The 17,922-nt window shown below is 39.5% G+C and overlaps 1 protein-coding gene across 6 annotated transcripts in view; it reads right to left on the bottom strand.

Annotated features, from left to right (window-relative positions):
* The window catches only part of USP37 (ubiquitin specific peptidase 37), a 105,223-nt gene that overhangs the window by 32,149 nt on the left and 55,152 nt on the right, over positions 1–17,922 (bottom strand). For all 6 annotated transcript variants that reach the window (XM_064372990.1, XM_064372994.1, XM_064372991.1 and 3 more), the window contains exons 11-15: positions 14,003–14,134; positions 13,724–13,847; positions 12,038–12,228; positions 5,499–5,616; positions 3,517–3,596 (exon numbers count right to left, since the gene is read on the bottom strand). In XM_064372990.1, coding sequence (XP_064229060.1) covers positions 3,517–3,596; positions 5,499–5,616; positions 12,038–12,228; positions 13,724–13,847; positions 14,003–14,134 — 645 coding nt within the window. The remainder of the gene's footprint in view (positions 1–3,516; positions 3,597–5,498; positions 5,617–12,037; positions 12,229–13,723; positions 13,848–14,002; positions 14,135–17,922) is intronic.

Here is a 17,922-nt window from a genome sequence, read left to right as displayed (position 1 = left end):
ATCTAGAAAAAAGCTCTACAAAAATTTGCATGCCAAATCTGGTCTGTGAGTCTGAAAAGGCTTTTAGCTCTTTAGAAGCACTGAATTCTTTATGGTTAAAATTGTGGTAACCTTTTCACTTCTCATATAGAACACAATCTCTGCTTGATGGATTAAATATATTTCTCAACCCACAAGAACACTTTCAAAATTGAATTTCAAAAATCTTACGGGAATAAACTTCAGTTCTAGGCATACACACACAAAACTGTCTGATCTATTAAAAAAACTGTTTCTTACCATATACACCTTCATCACAGAAGCCACGAACAAAAATCTGCAAATTGAAGTTATCGATTGTACTTCTTTTTTAAAAAGCATGCTAGAATTCAGGACCTTTACATTTACAATTTGAGAGAATACAAGGACACAACTGATGGAATTTCAAATAACCTAACCAAAATAAAAGGTAATATGAGGCTACTCTGGACACACTGTCTATAGTGTAGCCCTGCTCTGCACAGAGCAGTAAAAGGAGGGGGGAAAAAAAGGTAACATAAAGCAGGAAAATGATAGTCAAAATCACAGATCTTCAAAGATGAGGCTTCACTAAAAGGGAATGGACTTGGTGACAATATCAGGTTCTTCAAGAATAAGAATGGTTTTGAAAATTAAATTGAACACAAGTAGAACAAGACTAATCCTAATTAGGATTTAACAAACAGAGGCTTCTAGCACATAAGACTTGAATAAATTAATCCTTAACATAAGTGAGCTACCAGAAAAAAAAAAAAGAAAGAAAAACAAGGGAGAAAAATTCCCCTTAGCATTTTTTATCCCCCACTTGAAAAATCAAACAGCAAGAGAATGGGAAAGAGTAGAGAAATCCAGCATGTGAGGTAAAAACTAGTCTTTTTAACTGTACATGGTTTCCTTAGTGATAGCTGGTAACAACCAATTCTTTGCCTTAAGATTCCTCCTCCCACCTTCCTGGCCTCAAACCACTCATAAATTGTAAAGAACAAAGTCTCTAAAGTCAAAAACATAAGTTTCTTAAGTCATTATAATAATACTGCTATGATTTATAAAGTCTTTTTGTTGTTGTTGTTTTTTAATGGATATGCCTTGCCCAGGCTGGCCTCAAATGCCTCATGTGCCAGGACAATTGGCCTGAGCCACTGAGGCTCCCCCTTCCCCTCCTTTTTTTTTTTTGCTCCCCGCTTTTTTTTTAAGACAAGCTCTTGCTCTCGCTAGAGTGCTGTGTCATGAACATGGCTCACTGTAACCTCAACCTCCCGAGTTCAAGCGATCCTCTCGCCTTACTTCCCTAGTAGTTAGGACCACTGGGACTGCTGGGACCACAGGCACGTGCCAAGACACCTGGCTAATTAAAAAAATTTTTTGGGCTGGGTGCAGTGGCTCACACTTGTAATCCCAGCACTTTGGGAGGCTAAGGAGGGTGGATCATCTGAGGTCAGGAGTTGGAGACCAGCCTGGCCAACATGGCCAAACCCCATCTCTACTAAAAACAAAAAATTAGCTGGGCGTGCTGTGTGCCTGTGTGCCTGTAATCCTAGCTACTTGGGAGGCTGAGGCATGAGAATTGCTTGAACCCAGGAGGCGGAGGTTGCAGTGAGCCAAGATCACGCTATGGCACTCCAGTCTGAGCAAAAGAATGAGACTCTGTCCGGGGGCTACGGGGGAGGGGGAACCCACAACATTTTTTGTAGAGATGGAGTTCTGCCCGTGTTGCCCATGCTGGTCTTGAACTCCTGGTCTCAAGCAATCCTTCCACCTTGGCCTCCCAAATTGTTGAGATTACAGGTGTAAATCACCATGCCTAGCCTTTATAAAGTCATTTCTTTAAAACCAACTTCTTTGATCAGGCATGGTGGCTGACACCTGTAATCCCAACACTCTGAGAGGTGGAGGTGGGCGGATCACCTGAGGTCAGGAGGTCAAGGCTGACCTGGCCAACATGGCGAAACCCCGTCTCTACTAAATATATAAAAATTAGCCAGGTGTGATGGCACACATCTGTAATCCCATCTACTCAGGAGGCTGAGGCAGGAGGATCACTTGAACCTGGGAGGCAGAGGTTGCAGTAAGCTGAGATTGCACCACTACACTCTAGCCTGGGGGACAAAGCAAGACTCTGTCTCAAAAAAAAACTTTTTTTTAAATAAATAAAACCAACTCCCTTATCTCCCGAGCACTGAGAAAAATTTAAAAATTATTAAAAAAAAAAAAAACTCCCATTTTCTAGAAAGGAGTAGATTATGAAATGTAAAAGTACTAATCTCTAGGGACTAGTTTCCAGAAATTCCACACTTACTGACAAAATATTGAAGCTAATAAAAGAAAGTAAAGCACTCTATAGGCAAAGTGCTACATAAATACTTAATGTTAATAATAACCTTGGTTGCAATCTATTCTTGGAAAGAACTAAAAGCTGTACTGTAACCACATCATAATTTTTTGTAACTAGTTTGGTTTTGTTTACACAGAGCTAATACAATGTAAGTTAATTTCATTCCTAAATCAGAAAATTTATCTTATGATTACAGGAAATTTACTAATTTATAAGATCTTTCAAATGAAAGAATGTACAAACTTTAAAAAATTACTCCCTATTTTATGTACATTATGTGTCTATGGCAGCTTTTTACTGAAAGTTTGGGATAACAGAGAAAGACTACAGCACAACACAGGACAGCAAATTATAATTGAATATTACACATTACTGAATTAAAAATTGACTAGCTAGTTCTTACAATTATTCCAAAGTCTCACCAGCTGTATCCTCTATTGCCATTTTCTTGGGACTCTCAAGACTCTTTTTCTCTTCAATATTCCAAATCCTTTTCCTTCCTTCCTTTCTTTTAATATGTATTTCTTTCTTTTGTAGAGATGGGGTTTCCCTGTTACCCAGGCTGGTCTTGAACTCCTGGACTTAAGTGATTCTCCCAAAGTGCTAGGATTACAGGCGTGAGCTTATCATATCTGGCCACCTTTCTCATGCAAGAGCATTCTAGCTTTCCACCCTCTACACTCTGCACATTTCAGCTTTCCTGGCCCTCTCTACCAATCCGTTCTGGTAACCTTCATTTACTCAGTAATATTTGTATGAACTTTAAAAACAAAAATTGGGCCGGGCATGGTGGCTCACACTTGTAATCCCAGCACTTTGGGAGGCCAAGGTGGGTGGATCACAAGGCCAGAAGTTTCACCAGCTTGGCCAACATGGTGTAACCCTGTCTCTACTAAAAATACACAAAAAAATTAGCTGGGCATGGTGGTACATGCCTGTAGTCCCAGCTACTTGGGAGACTGAGGCAGGAGAATTGCTTGAACCTGGGAGGCGAAGTTGTAGTGAGCCAACATCTCACAACTGCACTCCAGCTTGGGCGACAGAGTGAGACTTTGTCTCAAAAAAAAAAAAAAGAAAAAAAAGGAAAAATTGAAAAGCAATTAAATTTACCTGGGAATTCCTTAGTCCATAGCAAAAAAAAAAAAAAAAAAAAAAAAAAAAATTACCTAGGAAGCCTGTTAAATTTGTGCCTGACAAGAGCACACTTCCCACCACACTTCTCACAAGAATATTCCAGTTCTTCAGCCTATGAAAAGAGGGAAAAATAAAGCATGAAGTTGAATCAGCATTAATCTCTTAAATGAAAACAATCTGCTTTAGTCTTATTAATTTCATTAGTGGAATGATAGCTGAACTAGTTTTAAAAATTCTGTATCTAGAGCTATGAGCCTTACCAAATTAAGACCTAATCCTCAAAATATAATATGCCCTGTTTCAGAACTCCTAATTTCCTTTTCTACCAAGGAAATATCTAAATTTATGATACTAACTAGACTCTAAAGTAGAAGATTCTCAGCCTTTTCTCCATGGACACATATGAATCACCACCAAAAGTATATCCAGATTTTAACATTTAGCCATAGTAGAGATAAGATCACCTTCAGGTTAGGTAGAATTTCTGGTCTGTTAGGTGTAATGCTACCCCTTTTGCATAATGAAACTCAATCTTCTGGTGACAGCCCGCTAAGAACAACAGCTTTAAAAGGACAAAAGTTTGGGGTGAATACCATCACGTAGACAACGCTGAAATAAGAAATCCTTAAAATATGGGGGTAAAAATACATAGGAAAATCTTCAAAGTCTATTGATAATAACGGGTATAGTTTAAAAATGACTAAAGAAAAGCAGAGTATTTATCTTTTGAAGCTCAATACTCATCATTTAAAAACCATATTTTTTTTTTTTTTTGAGACAGAGCCTCACTCTGTCACCCAGGCTGGGGGAGTGGCGTGATCTTAACTCACTGCAACCTCCGTCTTGAGGGTTCAAGAGGTTCTCGTGCCTCAGTTTCCTGAGTAGCTGAGACTACAGGCATGTGCCACCATGCCTGGCTAATTTTTGCATTTTTAGTAAAAGCGAGGTTTTGCCATGTTGGCCAGGCTGGTATCAAACTTTTGAGCTCAGGTGATCGGCCTCCCTCGGCCTCCCAAAGTGCTGGGATTATAGGCGTGAGCTACAGTACCTGGTCAAATTTTTTTTTCCTAAACCTTAGGAAGACAATTCTGCCAATTTACTACAACAAAACAAGGACTACTATTAGATAGATCAAGGGAGATTCTTGCAAATTTCCACCAGTTATCAGGACTGCTATAACAACAGTCTGATTATGCCCCAGAAACTATAACAGTATCTGTAATGGTGTATCACAGACACAAATACGTATCTACAGCTTTAAATAAACATGATTCTTCCATCCTGCTTCTAATAGGGTACATTTAACCTAAGAAAAAGCAAATAATATTTTCTCATTCTGTAGATCTTAGGATACCAACTTACATGATATGATATCTATGGTTTTAATTTCATGTTACCAAATTTTATCATATGTTACTTCAAACACTTTAATATTTACTCACAAATAGCAAACTACTTCTAAGGTTGTTTAAATGCTTGCTATTGAGTTAAATTTATAATCTAAGCAATTAATTTTATTTTTTGATGAGTTATAATTAGATTTATCAAGCTTTTTAAAAACAATTATTTGTAAAAAGTCTCATTTGTTTTCCCCACAAATAATTTTGTTGAATCTCTGCAAAGGCCAGGCGTGGTGGCTCAGGCCTGTAATTTAAGCATTTTGGAAGGCCAAGGTGGATGAATCATTTTAGGCCAGGAGTTGAAAATCAGCCTGGCCCACATGGTAAAAAACCCCGTCTCTACCAAAAAAATACAAAAATTAGTTCAGACATGGTGGCATGGCGCCTGTAGTCCCAGCTACTTGGGGAGGTTGAGGTGAGAGGATCGCTTGAAGCTGGGGGCAGAGGTTGCAGTGAGCTGAGATCGTGTCACTGCACTATAGCCAGGGTGACAAAGTGAGACCCTGTCTCCCCCCAAAAAAAGAAAGAAACTCTGCCTTTAAGAAACCACCTTCAAATACAACTATCAATGATATAAAATTTAGTTATGTGAAAATAAAAAAGATATTACTTACCCTAAAGAAAAGATCAAGAGAATCTTGAATTGAACGAGGAGGGAGTGGTTTTTTCCTACGAGGAAGGTCAATAGAGAGGTCATTAAACTGTTCTCTTTTGGGGATTATCTCTCCACATCTGTAAGAAGAAAAGGAGACATGTAAGCATTTAGAGCAATACACAAGAAATACAAATATACCTGAGAAACACCGTTCTTTCATAGAACTTATGGTACTGATATCCTATTACCAGGCATAAAAACTTACATTTAAGACTTTTTGATGCTTAATAAATTAATACAGATAAAACTGCAATTGCAAGTATTTAAGCACTTTCTTAAATTTTTAAACTTTACATAAGCAACCCCCAAACTTTAAAAAACTAAAGCATAACATAATATGGAAAAGTGAACCTGTGGCAGGTATATGGCTCTATGAATTATCAGTTAACACATTCATTACCACTCAAATCAAGAAACAAGGCCAGGTGTGGTGGCTTGAGCATGTAATCCCAGCACTTTGGGAGGCCGAGGTGGGCAGATCGCCTGAGGTCAGGAGTTCGAGACCAGCCTGGCCAACATGGCAAAACCCTGTCTCTACAAAAAATACAAAAATTAGCTGGGCATGGTGGGCACTTGTAATTCCAGCTACTCAGTAGGCTGAGGCAGGAGAGAATCACTTGAACCTGGGGCAGTGAGCTGACATGGTGTCATTGCACTCCATCCTGGGTTACAGAGCAAGACTCCGCCTCAAAAAAAAAATAAAAAAGGAAACAGAGCATGATCAACTACCTAGAAGCCCCCTCACACATACCCTTTTCCAATCACTACCCTTTCCCAAAAGATAACTATTATTCTGACTTCCAACACTACAGATAAGTTTTGCCTGCTTTGGAACCTTTTACAATGGGATTATGCAATGTTTTCTTTTAGCATGATTGTAATATTGAACCATGCCTGCTGTGCATGACTCTATTGCATTTTTCACTGTTGTATAGCATTAATCTGTATGAATATTCTACCATTATCCATGTTATTATTGATGGGCATTTAGGTTGTTTCCAGTTGTTGAATAGACAGGTAAAGCTGCTTTAAAAATTCTACATGCTTTTTATGTGCATGTGTGTCTACAGTTCTGTTAGGCAGCAGAATGATTTCGTTATCAAATATATTTTTTATAGAATTTTAAAAAGTGAGTTCAGAGATTAAAATACCATATTCAATTTACCTAGAAGCAAATTTCTTTTAAGTAGTTTTAGCTGTTTTTCATTTTATCTTATCAGTACTTTAAGTAATATTTGTATTTCTACCCTAATTCCCTACTGTTATAGCTAAAGACTGAAAAACATGAGTATATTTGTTTTTCATTCAGCAAACATTTACTGAGTGCCTCTCTGACAGGCAGAATTCTAACATGACTCTCAACTCTGTATAATTCTGTCTCCTTTGAGTGTGGATGGAACTAACCTGTAATAATGATGAGCTACCACACCTAAGACAATGTTACTTTACCTGGCCCAAAGGAATTTTGCAGATATAATTAAGGTTACTAATATTAACTTTGAATGAATCAAAAAGGAGATTATCTGAATGGGTCAGATCCAATCATGTGAGGCTTTTTGTTTGTTTTTGAGACAGGCTCTTACTTTGTTGCCCAGGCTGGAGAGCAGTGGCATGACCACAGCTCACTGTACCCTCGACCTCCCAGGCTCAAGCAATCCTCCCACTTCAGCCTCCCAAATAGCTGGGACTACAGGTGTGCAACACCATGTCTGGCTAATTTTTAAGCTTTTTGTAGAGAAGGGGGTCTCACTATATTGTTAGGGCTGGTCTAACACCTAGATTTAAGCAATCCTCTTGCCTCAGCCTCCCAATGTGCTGGGACTACAGACATGAGCCACCATGCTCGGCCCATATAAGCCCTTTAAATCTGGGTCTAGAGGACAGAAAGGGAAGAAGTCTGAAGTCAGAAAGATGTATATTTCCTGCTGGCCTGGAAAAAAGCAAACAGCACTGTTGTGAACTGCCTATGAGGGGGCCATGGGACAACGATCTATAGGCAGCCTTTAGGAAATGAGTGGTTCTGGTGGACAGCTAGCAAGAAAATGAGGACCTCAGTCCTATAACCACAGAATCTGAATTCTACTCATGACCTTAATGAGACAGAAGAGGAACCTGGGTTCCAGATGAGAACACAGGCAGTAATGTCTTTATTTCAGCCTTGTAATACTCTGAGCAGAGTACTCAGCCATACTGTGCTCAGATTTCTGACCTACAGAGCTGGGATGAATTTTTAAATGGGTTTTGTTTTAAGCTAAAATGTTTGAATCAATTTGTTACACAGCACTGAAAACCTAATACAGTCTCCTCTGTGCCAGAAAATGTTCTAGAACCTGGGGTGACAGTAGTAAATAAACCAAGGCAAAAATACCTCCTCTCATGAAGCCATCATTATATTGGGAGAGAGAGACAATGAAACTGACACTAGTAAAACACAGTATATTAGATAGTGATACATGTAAGATGGAAAAACATAGTAGGGAAGAGGGAAATAAAAGATGTGAGCAAAATATCTGAGAGGGTGGCAAGGAAACACATCACTGAGCAAATGGCCTTTATGTAAAGATCTGGAGAAACGAGGACACTAACTAAATGAGAATATGGGGGCCAGGTGTGGGGGCCTGTAATTTCAGAATTTTGGGAGGCTGAGGTGGGAAGTTAGCTTGAGCCCACAAGTTTGAGACCAGCCTGGGCAACACTGGAAAACCCCATTGCTACAAAAAAAATTTAAAAAATTAGCAGGGCATAGTGGCATGCGCCTGTAGTTCCAGCTACTCAGGAGGTTGAGGCGGGAGAATTGCTTGAGCCTGGGAGGTTGAGGCTGCAGTGAGCTGTGATTGAGCCACTGCACTCAAGCCTGGGTGACAAAGCAAGACCCTGTCTCAAAAATAAATCAGTAATTAAATAAAAATAAGAGAATATTGGGAAAGAGAATTCAAAATAGAGGAAATGGTAAGTGCAAAGGCTCTGAGGCACCATGATCCTGGCATTTTTTAATAAAAGCAAGGAAGCTAATTTGGTTAAAATAGAATGAGCAAGGGAAACGTGTGACAGAAGACAAAGAGAGTTAACAGAGATGGGGGTAGGAGTGCTGAGAGGCAGATTACATGAGGTTACACAAGTCATAGACTTTTTAATTTTATAAGTAGAAGGCTGACATGAAATAACTTCCATTTTAAACGGATCACTTTGGCTTTTGTATTTAAATAGACTGCAGAAACATGGTGACTAATTTAAGATGCTGCAACAATTCAAACAAGAGATGATAGTGGCTTGGTGTAGCGTAGTGGCAATCAAAGTGGTAAAAAGAGGTCAGATTCTGGATGTATTTTCAAGGTAGAGCTGAAAGGACTTGCAGACATATGAGATGTCAGGTTTGAGAAAAAGAAATACAAAGCTGGGCATAGTGGCTTACGCCTGTAAACCCCAGTAATTTGGAAGGCTAAGGTGGGAGGGTTGCTTGAGGCCAGGAATTCAAGACCAACCTGGACAACAGGGAGAGCCTGTGTTTAGAAAAAAAATTTAAAATTAGCTGAGCATGGTGGCATGTGCCCATAGTCCTAGCTACTCTGGATGCTGAGGTGGGAAGGACTGCTTAAGTTCAGGAGTTTGGAGGCTACAGTAAGCTATGACTGTGCCACTGCATTCCAGCCTGGGCGACAGAGCAACATTCTGTCTCAAAAAAAAAAAAAAAAAAAAAAAGCCCATATTCAAGAATATATTATTAATATATTGAATTGTCTTATAATAATTAAAAAGCAGTCAGCTTAAATTGTAATAGTTTTAAAACAAGTACATTTGACAAACTGGCCAAACAAACCTAGCACGATGGGACAGAGGATAAACACACAAAATTACAATCCAAAGTGTAAAGTGTGTGGAATCTTCCTTCAGCCAGAAACTACTTTGTGTTTAGAGAAGTGTCCTAAAGAAAATTACTAATGAAGCAACAGAACCCTATCCCCGCCCAGCTGGCACATCCTGTCCAGTCTAGCTACCTGGTGTGTCTATATCCCACAATCCAAGGCACTTATTGCACAGATGCACGTATCTCAACTGCACATCCAACATTTGGGTGCTATACAATTAATGCCTAACGCCACTGACACAGTGCAGAAGCCATTGCTCTGATACGGCCTTCTTTCTTTTCTGAGATGGGGTCTTGCTCTGTCACCCAGGCTAGAGTGCAATGGTGTGATCTTGGCAGCTGCCACCTCTCAGGTTAAAGCAATTCTCCTGCCTCAAACTCCCTATTAGCTGGGACTACAGGCTCACACCAGCACACGTGGCTAATTTTTGTATTTTTAGTGGGGATGGTGTTTCACCATGTTGGCCAGGGTGGTCTCAAACTCCTGATCTCAGGTGATCCACCCACCTCAGCCTCCCAAAGTGCTGGGATTACAGGCATGAGCCACTGCGGCCGGCCTGATATGGCCCACTTTCTTCTGTGTTCCCTGAATGATCCCACTGCCCACCTCCCCACACCTGACTGAGAGAGCTGATGGATTGCCTGTGGTCATTTTCAACAGAGGCAACTTAAATTTTCTATTAAAAAATTTGAATGGTACTCCCACAATTCAATAACTGAAAACTCTGCCCCTCACTTTGACTTGCACAAATTTTGTCTGGAAGGTGCATAAGAAGGAAGGAATAAATGGCTATCATATTATTGACTGCTGTTGGACTCTCCAGCTTTTATAAGCTGAACCATACTTGCAAGATCCAAATATTTTCTTTAGAAAATCATTTATCCATTATGGGAAAAAACACCGACGAAGTCTTGAATGAAGGCAAGCAATATCACAGACTACTGATGCAAACTTCTTTTTATTAAAATTCTAGTTAAAAATGCTAGAATGTTATAGCTGAAAAAGATGTCAGTGAACACTATCATTTTGAGAAGTCTGAGAAAAACAGATACGGAGGACAGAAAATTGGAGAACCAATGTGGATTCTGAATATTTCTGAAGAAAATTCCAAAATGGAAAAGAAGCAGTATTTAGAGAATAGTTTTCTGGAGCTGGATAAAATCCCAAACCTTCAGAAGAAAAGGCTCTACCATATTAAGGAAAAAGTAACAAAACTGTTAATAACTAGATGTAAACTAGTGAAACTGAATTTCAAAAATAAAGAATACCACAGATTTTCAGGAAGAAAAAGAAAAAATTCCCACAAAGTAAAGTTTCTTATGAGTGGCACAGAGTAACAGGGTATGATAGGACAGTATACATAATACATTGATGGGTAAAGTCTATGTGTGACTGAATAATTCTGCATTAACTCACACGTGAAAGCCATAAAAATAATTATCTCATATAGCGACTGTAAAGAATTACATTTTCTCTGAAAAAAATCTATTCAGAAATGTACTATAGATGACTGGAAGATTAGTCAAAGCAAAATATTTTAAAGTGATGTGCAGGGTATAGAAGTCCTGATGATAAGCATGGAAATTAATTGAATGTAGGAAATAAATCTAGATAATTACTGTAAATATGGTTGAAAAACATTGCAAAAGGTAAAAATAATTCAAATTTTGATCTATTTTGTAAAAAAAAAATTTTAGTAAAAATAATTTGTGGTTCAACCAAATAAGCAAGTAATATTTTTTTCAATGAAAAACAAGTATTCCCAAACAACTCAGTATTCTACACAGCAATGAAAAAAACAAACAAAAAATACTATAGATCAAAATTAAGTGTTTAGTCAATACTAAAGTGTATAATAAAGTATTTAAATTTTCCTCAGTTCTCACTCCACCAAGCATTTTTGTTTTGTTTTATTTTGTTTTTTGAGATAGGGTCTTGCTTTGTTGCCCAAGTTGGAGTGCAGTGGCATGATCAGGGATCAACGCAGCCTCAACTTGCTGGGCTCAAGCAATCCTCCCACTTCAGCCTTCCAAGTAGCTGGGATTATAGGTGTGCACCATCATGCCTGGCTAATTTTTGTATATTTTGTAGAGATGTACATTTCCACGTTGCCCAGGCTGGTCTTGAATTCCTGGGCTCACACTATCTGTCCACCTCATTCTCCTAAAGTGCTGGTATTACAGGCATGATCCACTGTGCCTAGCCCAAGCATTTCTATAGAAAGATAAAGATTTTGAAAAAAAAAAAGGTTTGGTATAATATTGGTATAAAATGTTGGTATATACCAACACTGGTATAAAATGTTGGTATATACCAAAATGTTGGTATAAAATGTTGGTTTGGTATAATATTGGTATAAAATGTTGGTTTATATTTCCCCTATGACATAGAAATGAAGATGAGATAAAAATTCACTACTCGGGAGGCTAAGGTCAGAGGATCATTTGATCCCAGGAGATCTAAGCTGCAATGAGCTGAGGTTGTGCCACTGCACTCAAGAGCCTGGGTGACAGTGTGAGACCCTGTCTTAACAACAGAAAATAATTCATAGCATTTGGTATGTCGTAGGAAAGTTTTAATCACTTGCCATAAAGAACTAAAAGGGGAAAATCATTTCTTAGATATTACTTACGCTTTACAAATGATGGAGTGCTGAACCTCAAACTCCAAATTAGTAATAACAGGACAAGTGTATACTCTGGTAGCTGAAATATCTGGTGAATTTTCTTCTCCAGAAACAGGTTCAGTCTTCCAAGTTTTATTTAATTTTTCCATATCTTCTTTCAGCTGGTCCAAGCACTGACTTAAAAATTCATGAGCATCCTAATAAGACAATGATATCCTTAATCGGATAAAAACATTTTTTGTCACAATAACAGCTTATTGAGGCTGTGCCTGGTGCCTCACAACTGTAATTCCAGCACTCTGGGAGGCCAACGCAGGCAGATCACTTGAGGTCAGGAGTTTGAGACCAGTTTGGCCAACATGATGAAGCCCCATCTCTACTAAAAAAAACAAAAATTAGCCAGATGTGGTGGTGGGTGCGTGTAGCCCCAGCTCCTTGGGAGGCTGAGGCAGAAGAATCACTTGAACCCAGAAGGCAGAGGTTGCAGTGAGCCGAGATTACACCATTATATTCCAGCTTGGGTGACAGAGCAAGATTCTGTCTCAAAAAAAGGAAAACTAACAAAAAACAAAACAACCAAAAAACAATAGCTTATTAACATAATTTATACAGTGAAAGCCCTTGGAATTCAATGACGTATGTGAACAATGTCAGGTTTATTCTTATAAGAATTTGGGGGGCTAAAAACAAAAACAAAAAAAAATAAGAATTTGGGGGGCTGCATATTTTATGAATAAAAACAAATGACAGATTATATAGTCTTAGTAATTCTATCAATTGCATAACTCCTCACTTTGCTTTTTTTAAAAAAGCTTTCTGCAGCTAACACAGCCCAAATCCTTACACTAACAAATCAAATCTATATATTAAAATATGGTACAATACACAGAAGAGTCACCTTTAGTCTTACTACAATTCCTTAAGTTTTTCTTTCTATCTTTTTTGAGAAGGATTTTCGCTATTGCCACCCAGACTGGAGTGCAATGGCACAGTCTCAGCTCACTGCAACCCCCACCTCCCAGGTTCAAGAGATTCTCCTGCGTCAGCCTCCCAAGTAGCTGGCATTATAGGCATTCGACACCATGACCAGCTAATTTTTTTGTATTTTTAGTAGAGATGGGGTTTTACCATGTCAGTCAGGCTGGTCTGGAACCTCTAACTCCAGGTGATCCACCTGCCTTGGCCTCTGAAAGCGCTGGGATTATAGGCATGAGCCACCACGCCCGGCCTCTCCTCAGGTTTTTCATTATATAATGAACACACATACACAAATCTCATTTTAAAATAAAAATCAAGAAACACTAAAATCATGTCTATTTCCATGATCTCTGAAACATTTATTTATTTTTATAAAGATTGATTGATTGATTGATTGATTGACTGACTGAGATGGAGTCTTGCTCTGTCACTCAGGTTGGAGTGCAGTGGCACAATCTTGGACCTCTGCCTCCCAGCTTCAAGCAATTCTCCTGCCTCAGCCTCCCCAGTCGCTGGGATTACAGGTGCCCACCACCATGCCCAGCTAATTTTTCTATTTTTAGTAGAGACAGGGTTTCAAACCATGTTAGCCAGGCTGGTCTCGAACTCCTGACCTCAGGTGATCTGCCCACCTAGGCCTCTCAAAGTGCTGGGATTACAGACATGAGTCACTGTGTCAGGCCTCTGAAACGTTTTAAAACAATTAATACTCACATTCTGCATATAACCAGAGAATCTCTCTGCTGTAGCTGAAATGGCATTTTTAACCTTCTTGAGTAAATCTTTTTTGGTCTCTGAATTACAGATATCTTTTTTAACAAGCAAGTGTGCAAAGCGTCTGGTAAAACAAAAAAACAAAGTTTTACATGACATGGCATGATATTTTAAAGACTACTAATAACAGCACAGAGAATTTTTGAGTGTCTAAAATTCCATTATTCTATAATCAATGAAGTAAAAGGTTACTTGGTAAGTACAGTACATAATGATTACCTGATAAGTGCATTGAGTGGAATTTTCTTCCATGGGATACCTTGTTTAAGCAAGTCATTTGCAAATGACTGGAGTGAAAATAGAGATTGTAAAATAGCATTCATATAGCAGGTATTTCCCAAATTGGAGAAGCTGAAAATTAAAGAAATAGTGCTTTAGAAGAAGGCAACAGGAATTCCTAAAGTATGTTCAGTATAGTAGGAGTTCTCCACTTTAATATGTATCAGAATCACCTGGAGGGCTTGTTAAACTACATATTGCTGGACCCTAACCCCAAGGTTTCTGATTCAGTAGGTTTAGACAGAGAAGACACAAAATGTCCATTTCTAACAAGTTACTAGATCATGTTGATGCCGCTGGTCTGGGAACTACATTTTGAGAACCACTGCATTATGACATTATAATAATAAGCTGGGCACAGTGGCTCATGTCTGTAATCCCAGCACTTTGGGAGGCCAAGGTGGGCAGATCACTTGAGGTCAGGAGTTCAAGACAAGCCTGGCCAATAGGTGAAACACTGTCTCTACTAAAAATACAAAAGTTAGCCAGGCATGGTGGTATGTCCCTGTAATCGCAGCTATTTGGAGACTGAGGCAGGGAGAATCACTTAAGTCTAGGAGGCAGACTTTGCAGTGAGCTGAGATCATGCCACCACACTCCAGCCTGGGCAACAGAGTGAGACTCTGTGTCAAAAAAAAAAAAAAAAAAAAATTCTTATCTAATACATGTTCCATGGTTCAATTTTGTCAACTGATCCAAGAAAGTTCTTTATAGCTTTTTTCCCTCACTTAGGCACAAGATTCAGTCCAGGATCACGTGATGTTTTGTCTCTTTAGTTTTCTTTAATCTGGAATAATTCCTCAGCTTTCTCTTACACAACACTGACATTTTTGAAGAACACAGTTCTCCCTACCCCGGGTTGTTTTGTTTTTGTTTTTGAGACAGGGTCTTGCTCTGTTGTCCTGGGTGGAGTGCAATGGCGTGATCACGACTCACTGTAGCCTCAACCTCCCAAGCTCAAGCAATCTTCCTACCTCAGCTTCCTGACCACAAGTATGTCCCACTACGCCTGGGTAATTTTTTATTTTTTGTAGAGATGGGATCTCACTATGTTGCCTAGGCTGGTACTGAGCTCCAAGGCTCAGGCAATCCTCCTGCCTTGGCCTCCCAAAGTGTTGGGATTACAGTGTGAGTCACTACCCCGAGCCTGTCTTTTTGGGTTGTTTTTTGAGACAGCGTCTCACTCTGTTGCCCAGGGTGGAGTGCAGTTGTGTGATCTAGGTTCACTGCAACCTCTGCCTCCCGGGTTCAAGCAAGTCTCATGCCTCAGCCTCTCAAATAAGGATGACAGGCGTGTGCTACCATGCCTGGCTAATTTTTGTATTCATTTATTTATTTTTTTGAGACCGAGTCTTGCTCTGTCACCCAGGATGGAGTGCAGTGGTGCGATCTTGGCTTACTCCAACTTCTGTCTCCCAGGTTCAAGCAATTCTCCTGCCTCAGTCTCCTGAGTAGCTGGGATTACAGGCATGCACCACCATGCCTGGCTAATTTTTTCTATTTTTAGTAGCGGTTTCATGTTGGTCAGGCGGGTCTTGAACTCCTGACCTCAAGTGATCTACCTGCCTCAGCCTCCCAAAGTGCTGGGATTACAGGCATAAGCCACTGCACCCAGCCTGCATTTTAAATAGAAACGGGGTTTCCCCATGTTTCCCAGGCTGGTCTTAAACTCCTGACCTCAAGTGATCTACCTGCCTTGGCTTCCCAAAGTGCTGGGATTACAGGCTTGAGTCACCTCACCTGACCTAGCCTTATTTTTAATAGAATGTCCCTCATACTGGGTTTGCCATTTCCTCATTATGAGATTCAGCCCAAACTGGAAGAGCATGTGAGCAAACAGTGATACCATATCATCCTTTATTTATTGATTTTTTTTAAGAGCTTGTTTGGATGTTCTAGCATGGAAGTGTAGCTACTGGTATACCCTTGACGGAAGACTGGTCCTCCTCTATTGATGATGGTCATCCGTTTCGACTGAGTGCACAGCTTTGGGAGGGACGCACATGGAGCGATGAGGGAGGAAGGGGATATCTGCCTAGCCAGTCAGATCAGCCAAATCAACCCTGGTAATCAATGGTGTGACAGATGTTGCAGCCAGATCGCCCTCACATCCAATTCTTTTTTTTTTTTTTTTTTGAGAGAGGGTCTCATTCTGTTGCCCAGGCTGGAGTGCAGTGGCACAATCATGGCTCCCTGCAGCCTCAGCCTCCCCGGGCTCAGAGGATCCTGCCAAATCAGCATCCTGAGTAGCTGGGACTATAAATGAGTACCACCATGCCAGGCTAATTTTGTATTTTTTGTAGAGACAGAGTTTCATCATGTCACCCCAGGCTGGTTTTGAACTCCTGGGCTCAAGCAATCTGCCTGCCTCAGCCTCCCAAAGTGCTGGGATTACAGGTGTGGGCCACAATGTCTGGTGGCTACTCTATCCTTCTAAGGGCATCACATCCAGGAATATGTGATATTCCTCTGTTGCCCGTGGGTGATGTCAATTTTGAGTACCCAAGAGAACTACTGCATCTGCTTCTGCCTATGAGGTAATATGAGAGTCTGAATTACCTTTCTACTGTAAATAATAAGAAAAATGAACAAAACAGAGAAAACAGCTATTTTCAGATACTAGACAACAGGCAGCACAAAACAGTGATCCATAAGAGAAGGAAAATAAATGTTGTGAGCCCTAATATTACCCAGGTTTTCTGTCTGGAGGCAATTTGTGAACTGCAATTCAGGGAGCACTCAAACAGAGCCCAGACATCTGACCAAGTTGAGCTGAGAGAAACAAGTTTGAGAAGCTGAGGTTGCTGAGATTTCTGGGACAGAGTATTTGAGAGGTGGGAACTGAGCAAAGGAAAAGCTCCAGAAACCTGCATAGCAGTCTGTTTGAGTACTTGGCTGAATACCAACCTGTGTATGCAGAGTGAAACTTAGTCTTCTTGACACTAATCAAGAAGAACTTCAAGGAAAAGAATGTTTACTGTGGAGTTATTGGCCAAACAACTCCCAGAATTCATGCAGGGACTAAAATTCCACCAGTGTGAATTTCTACCAGTCAGCGTGAAGAGACCTAGATGAATTTACGGAGTGTTAACAGAGACCCCAAAGGAACTATGCGTCAGGAAAAAGAGCAAATTAGCCTTAAAGGATACTCTATATTCAACCAAAAAGAACTTAGGCTGATCACACAACTGAGAAAGAAAGAAAGAAAAATGAAAATGAAAAAAAGAACTTAAATAGGAGTCTCAAAATAATCAAAACCACCACAAATAAGGATGTTAAAACAACTATTTAAAATATGCTCTATATGATCAAGAATGCAAAGGAAATCATAAACATAATGAGAGAAGTGAAAGATTTTTTAAAGACCCAAATTAAACTTCTAGAGATGAAAACCAGAGTATTTAAAATGAAAATTTCACTTGATGAGATTAATAGCATATGAGACACTATAGAAGGAAATAACAGTGAACTTGAAAACACAGCAACAGAATAGATTCCCCCTGACCTGTGGGACAATGCCAAATACACTATCAAAAATAATTGGAATCCAGAGGAGTGAAGAGTCAGGAAAAAAAAAAAAAAAAGAAATCCGAAAAATCAACAGATAAAAACGTTCGAAATCTGATCTAGAAACCCACAGATCCAATAAGCTCAACAAATCCCAAGTGAGATAAACACAAATCAAAATGAAGCCCATCAAAATAAAACTGCTAAAAGTTAGCAATAAAGAGAAAATCTTGAAAAGCAGTCAGAGAAAAACTGTCACAGAGCCTTCAGGGAAGAAGATTAAATCACTTACAAGGGCAGAAGAATAAGACTGGCATCAGATTTCTGAAAAGCAAATACAAAGCAAGGTAACA

This window comes from Aotus nancymaae, unplaced genomic scaffold (assembly GCF_030222135.1).
Source record: "Aotus nancymaae isolate 86718 unplaced genomic scaffold, 86718_ANA_hifiasm-v0.15.2.pri h1tg000008l, whole genome shotgun sequence".
NCBI classification, from domain to species: Eukaryota; Metazoa; Chordata; class Mammalia; order Primates; family Aotidae; genus Aotus; species Aotus nancymaae.
Note: the sequence above shows the minus strand (reverse complement) of the source record. Positions and strands in the feature narration are given on the sequence as shown.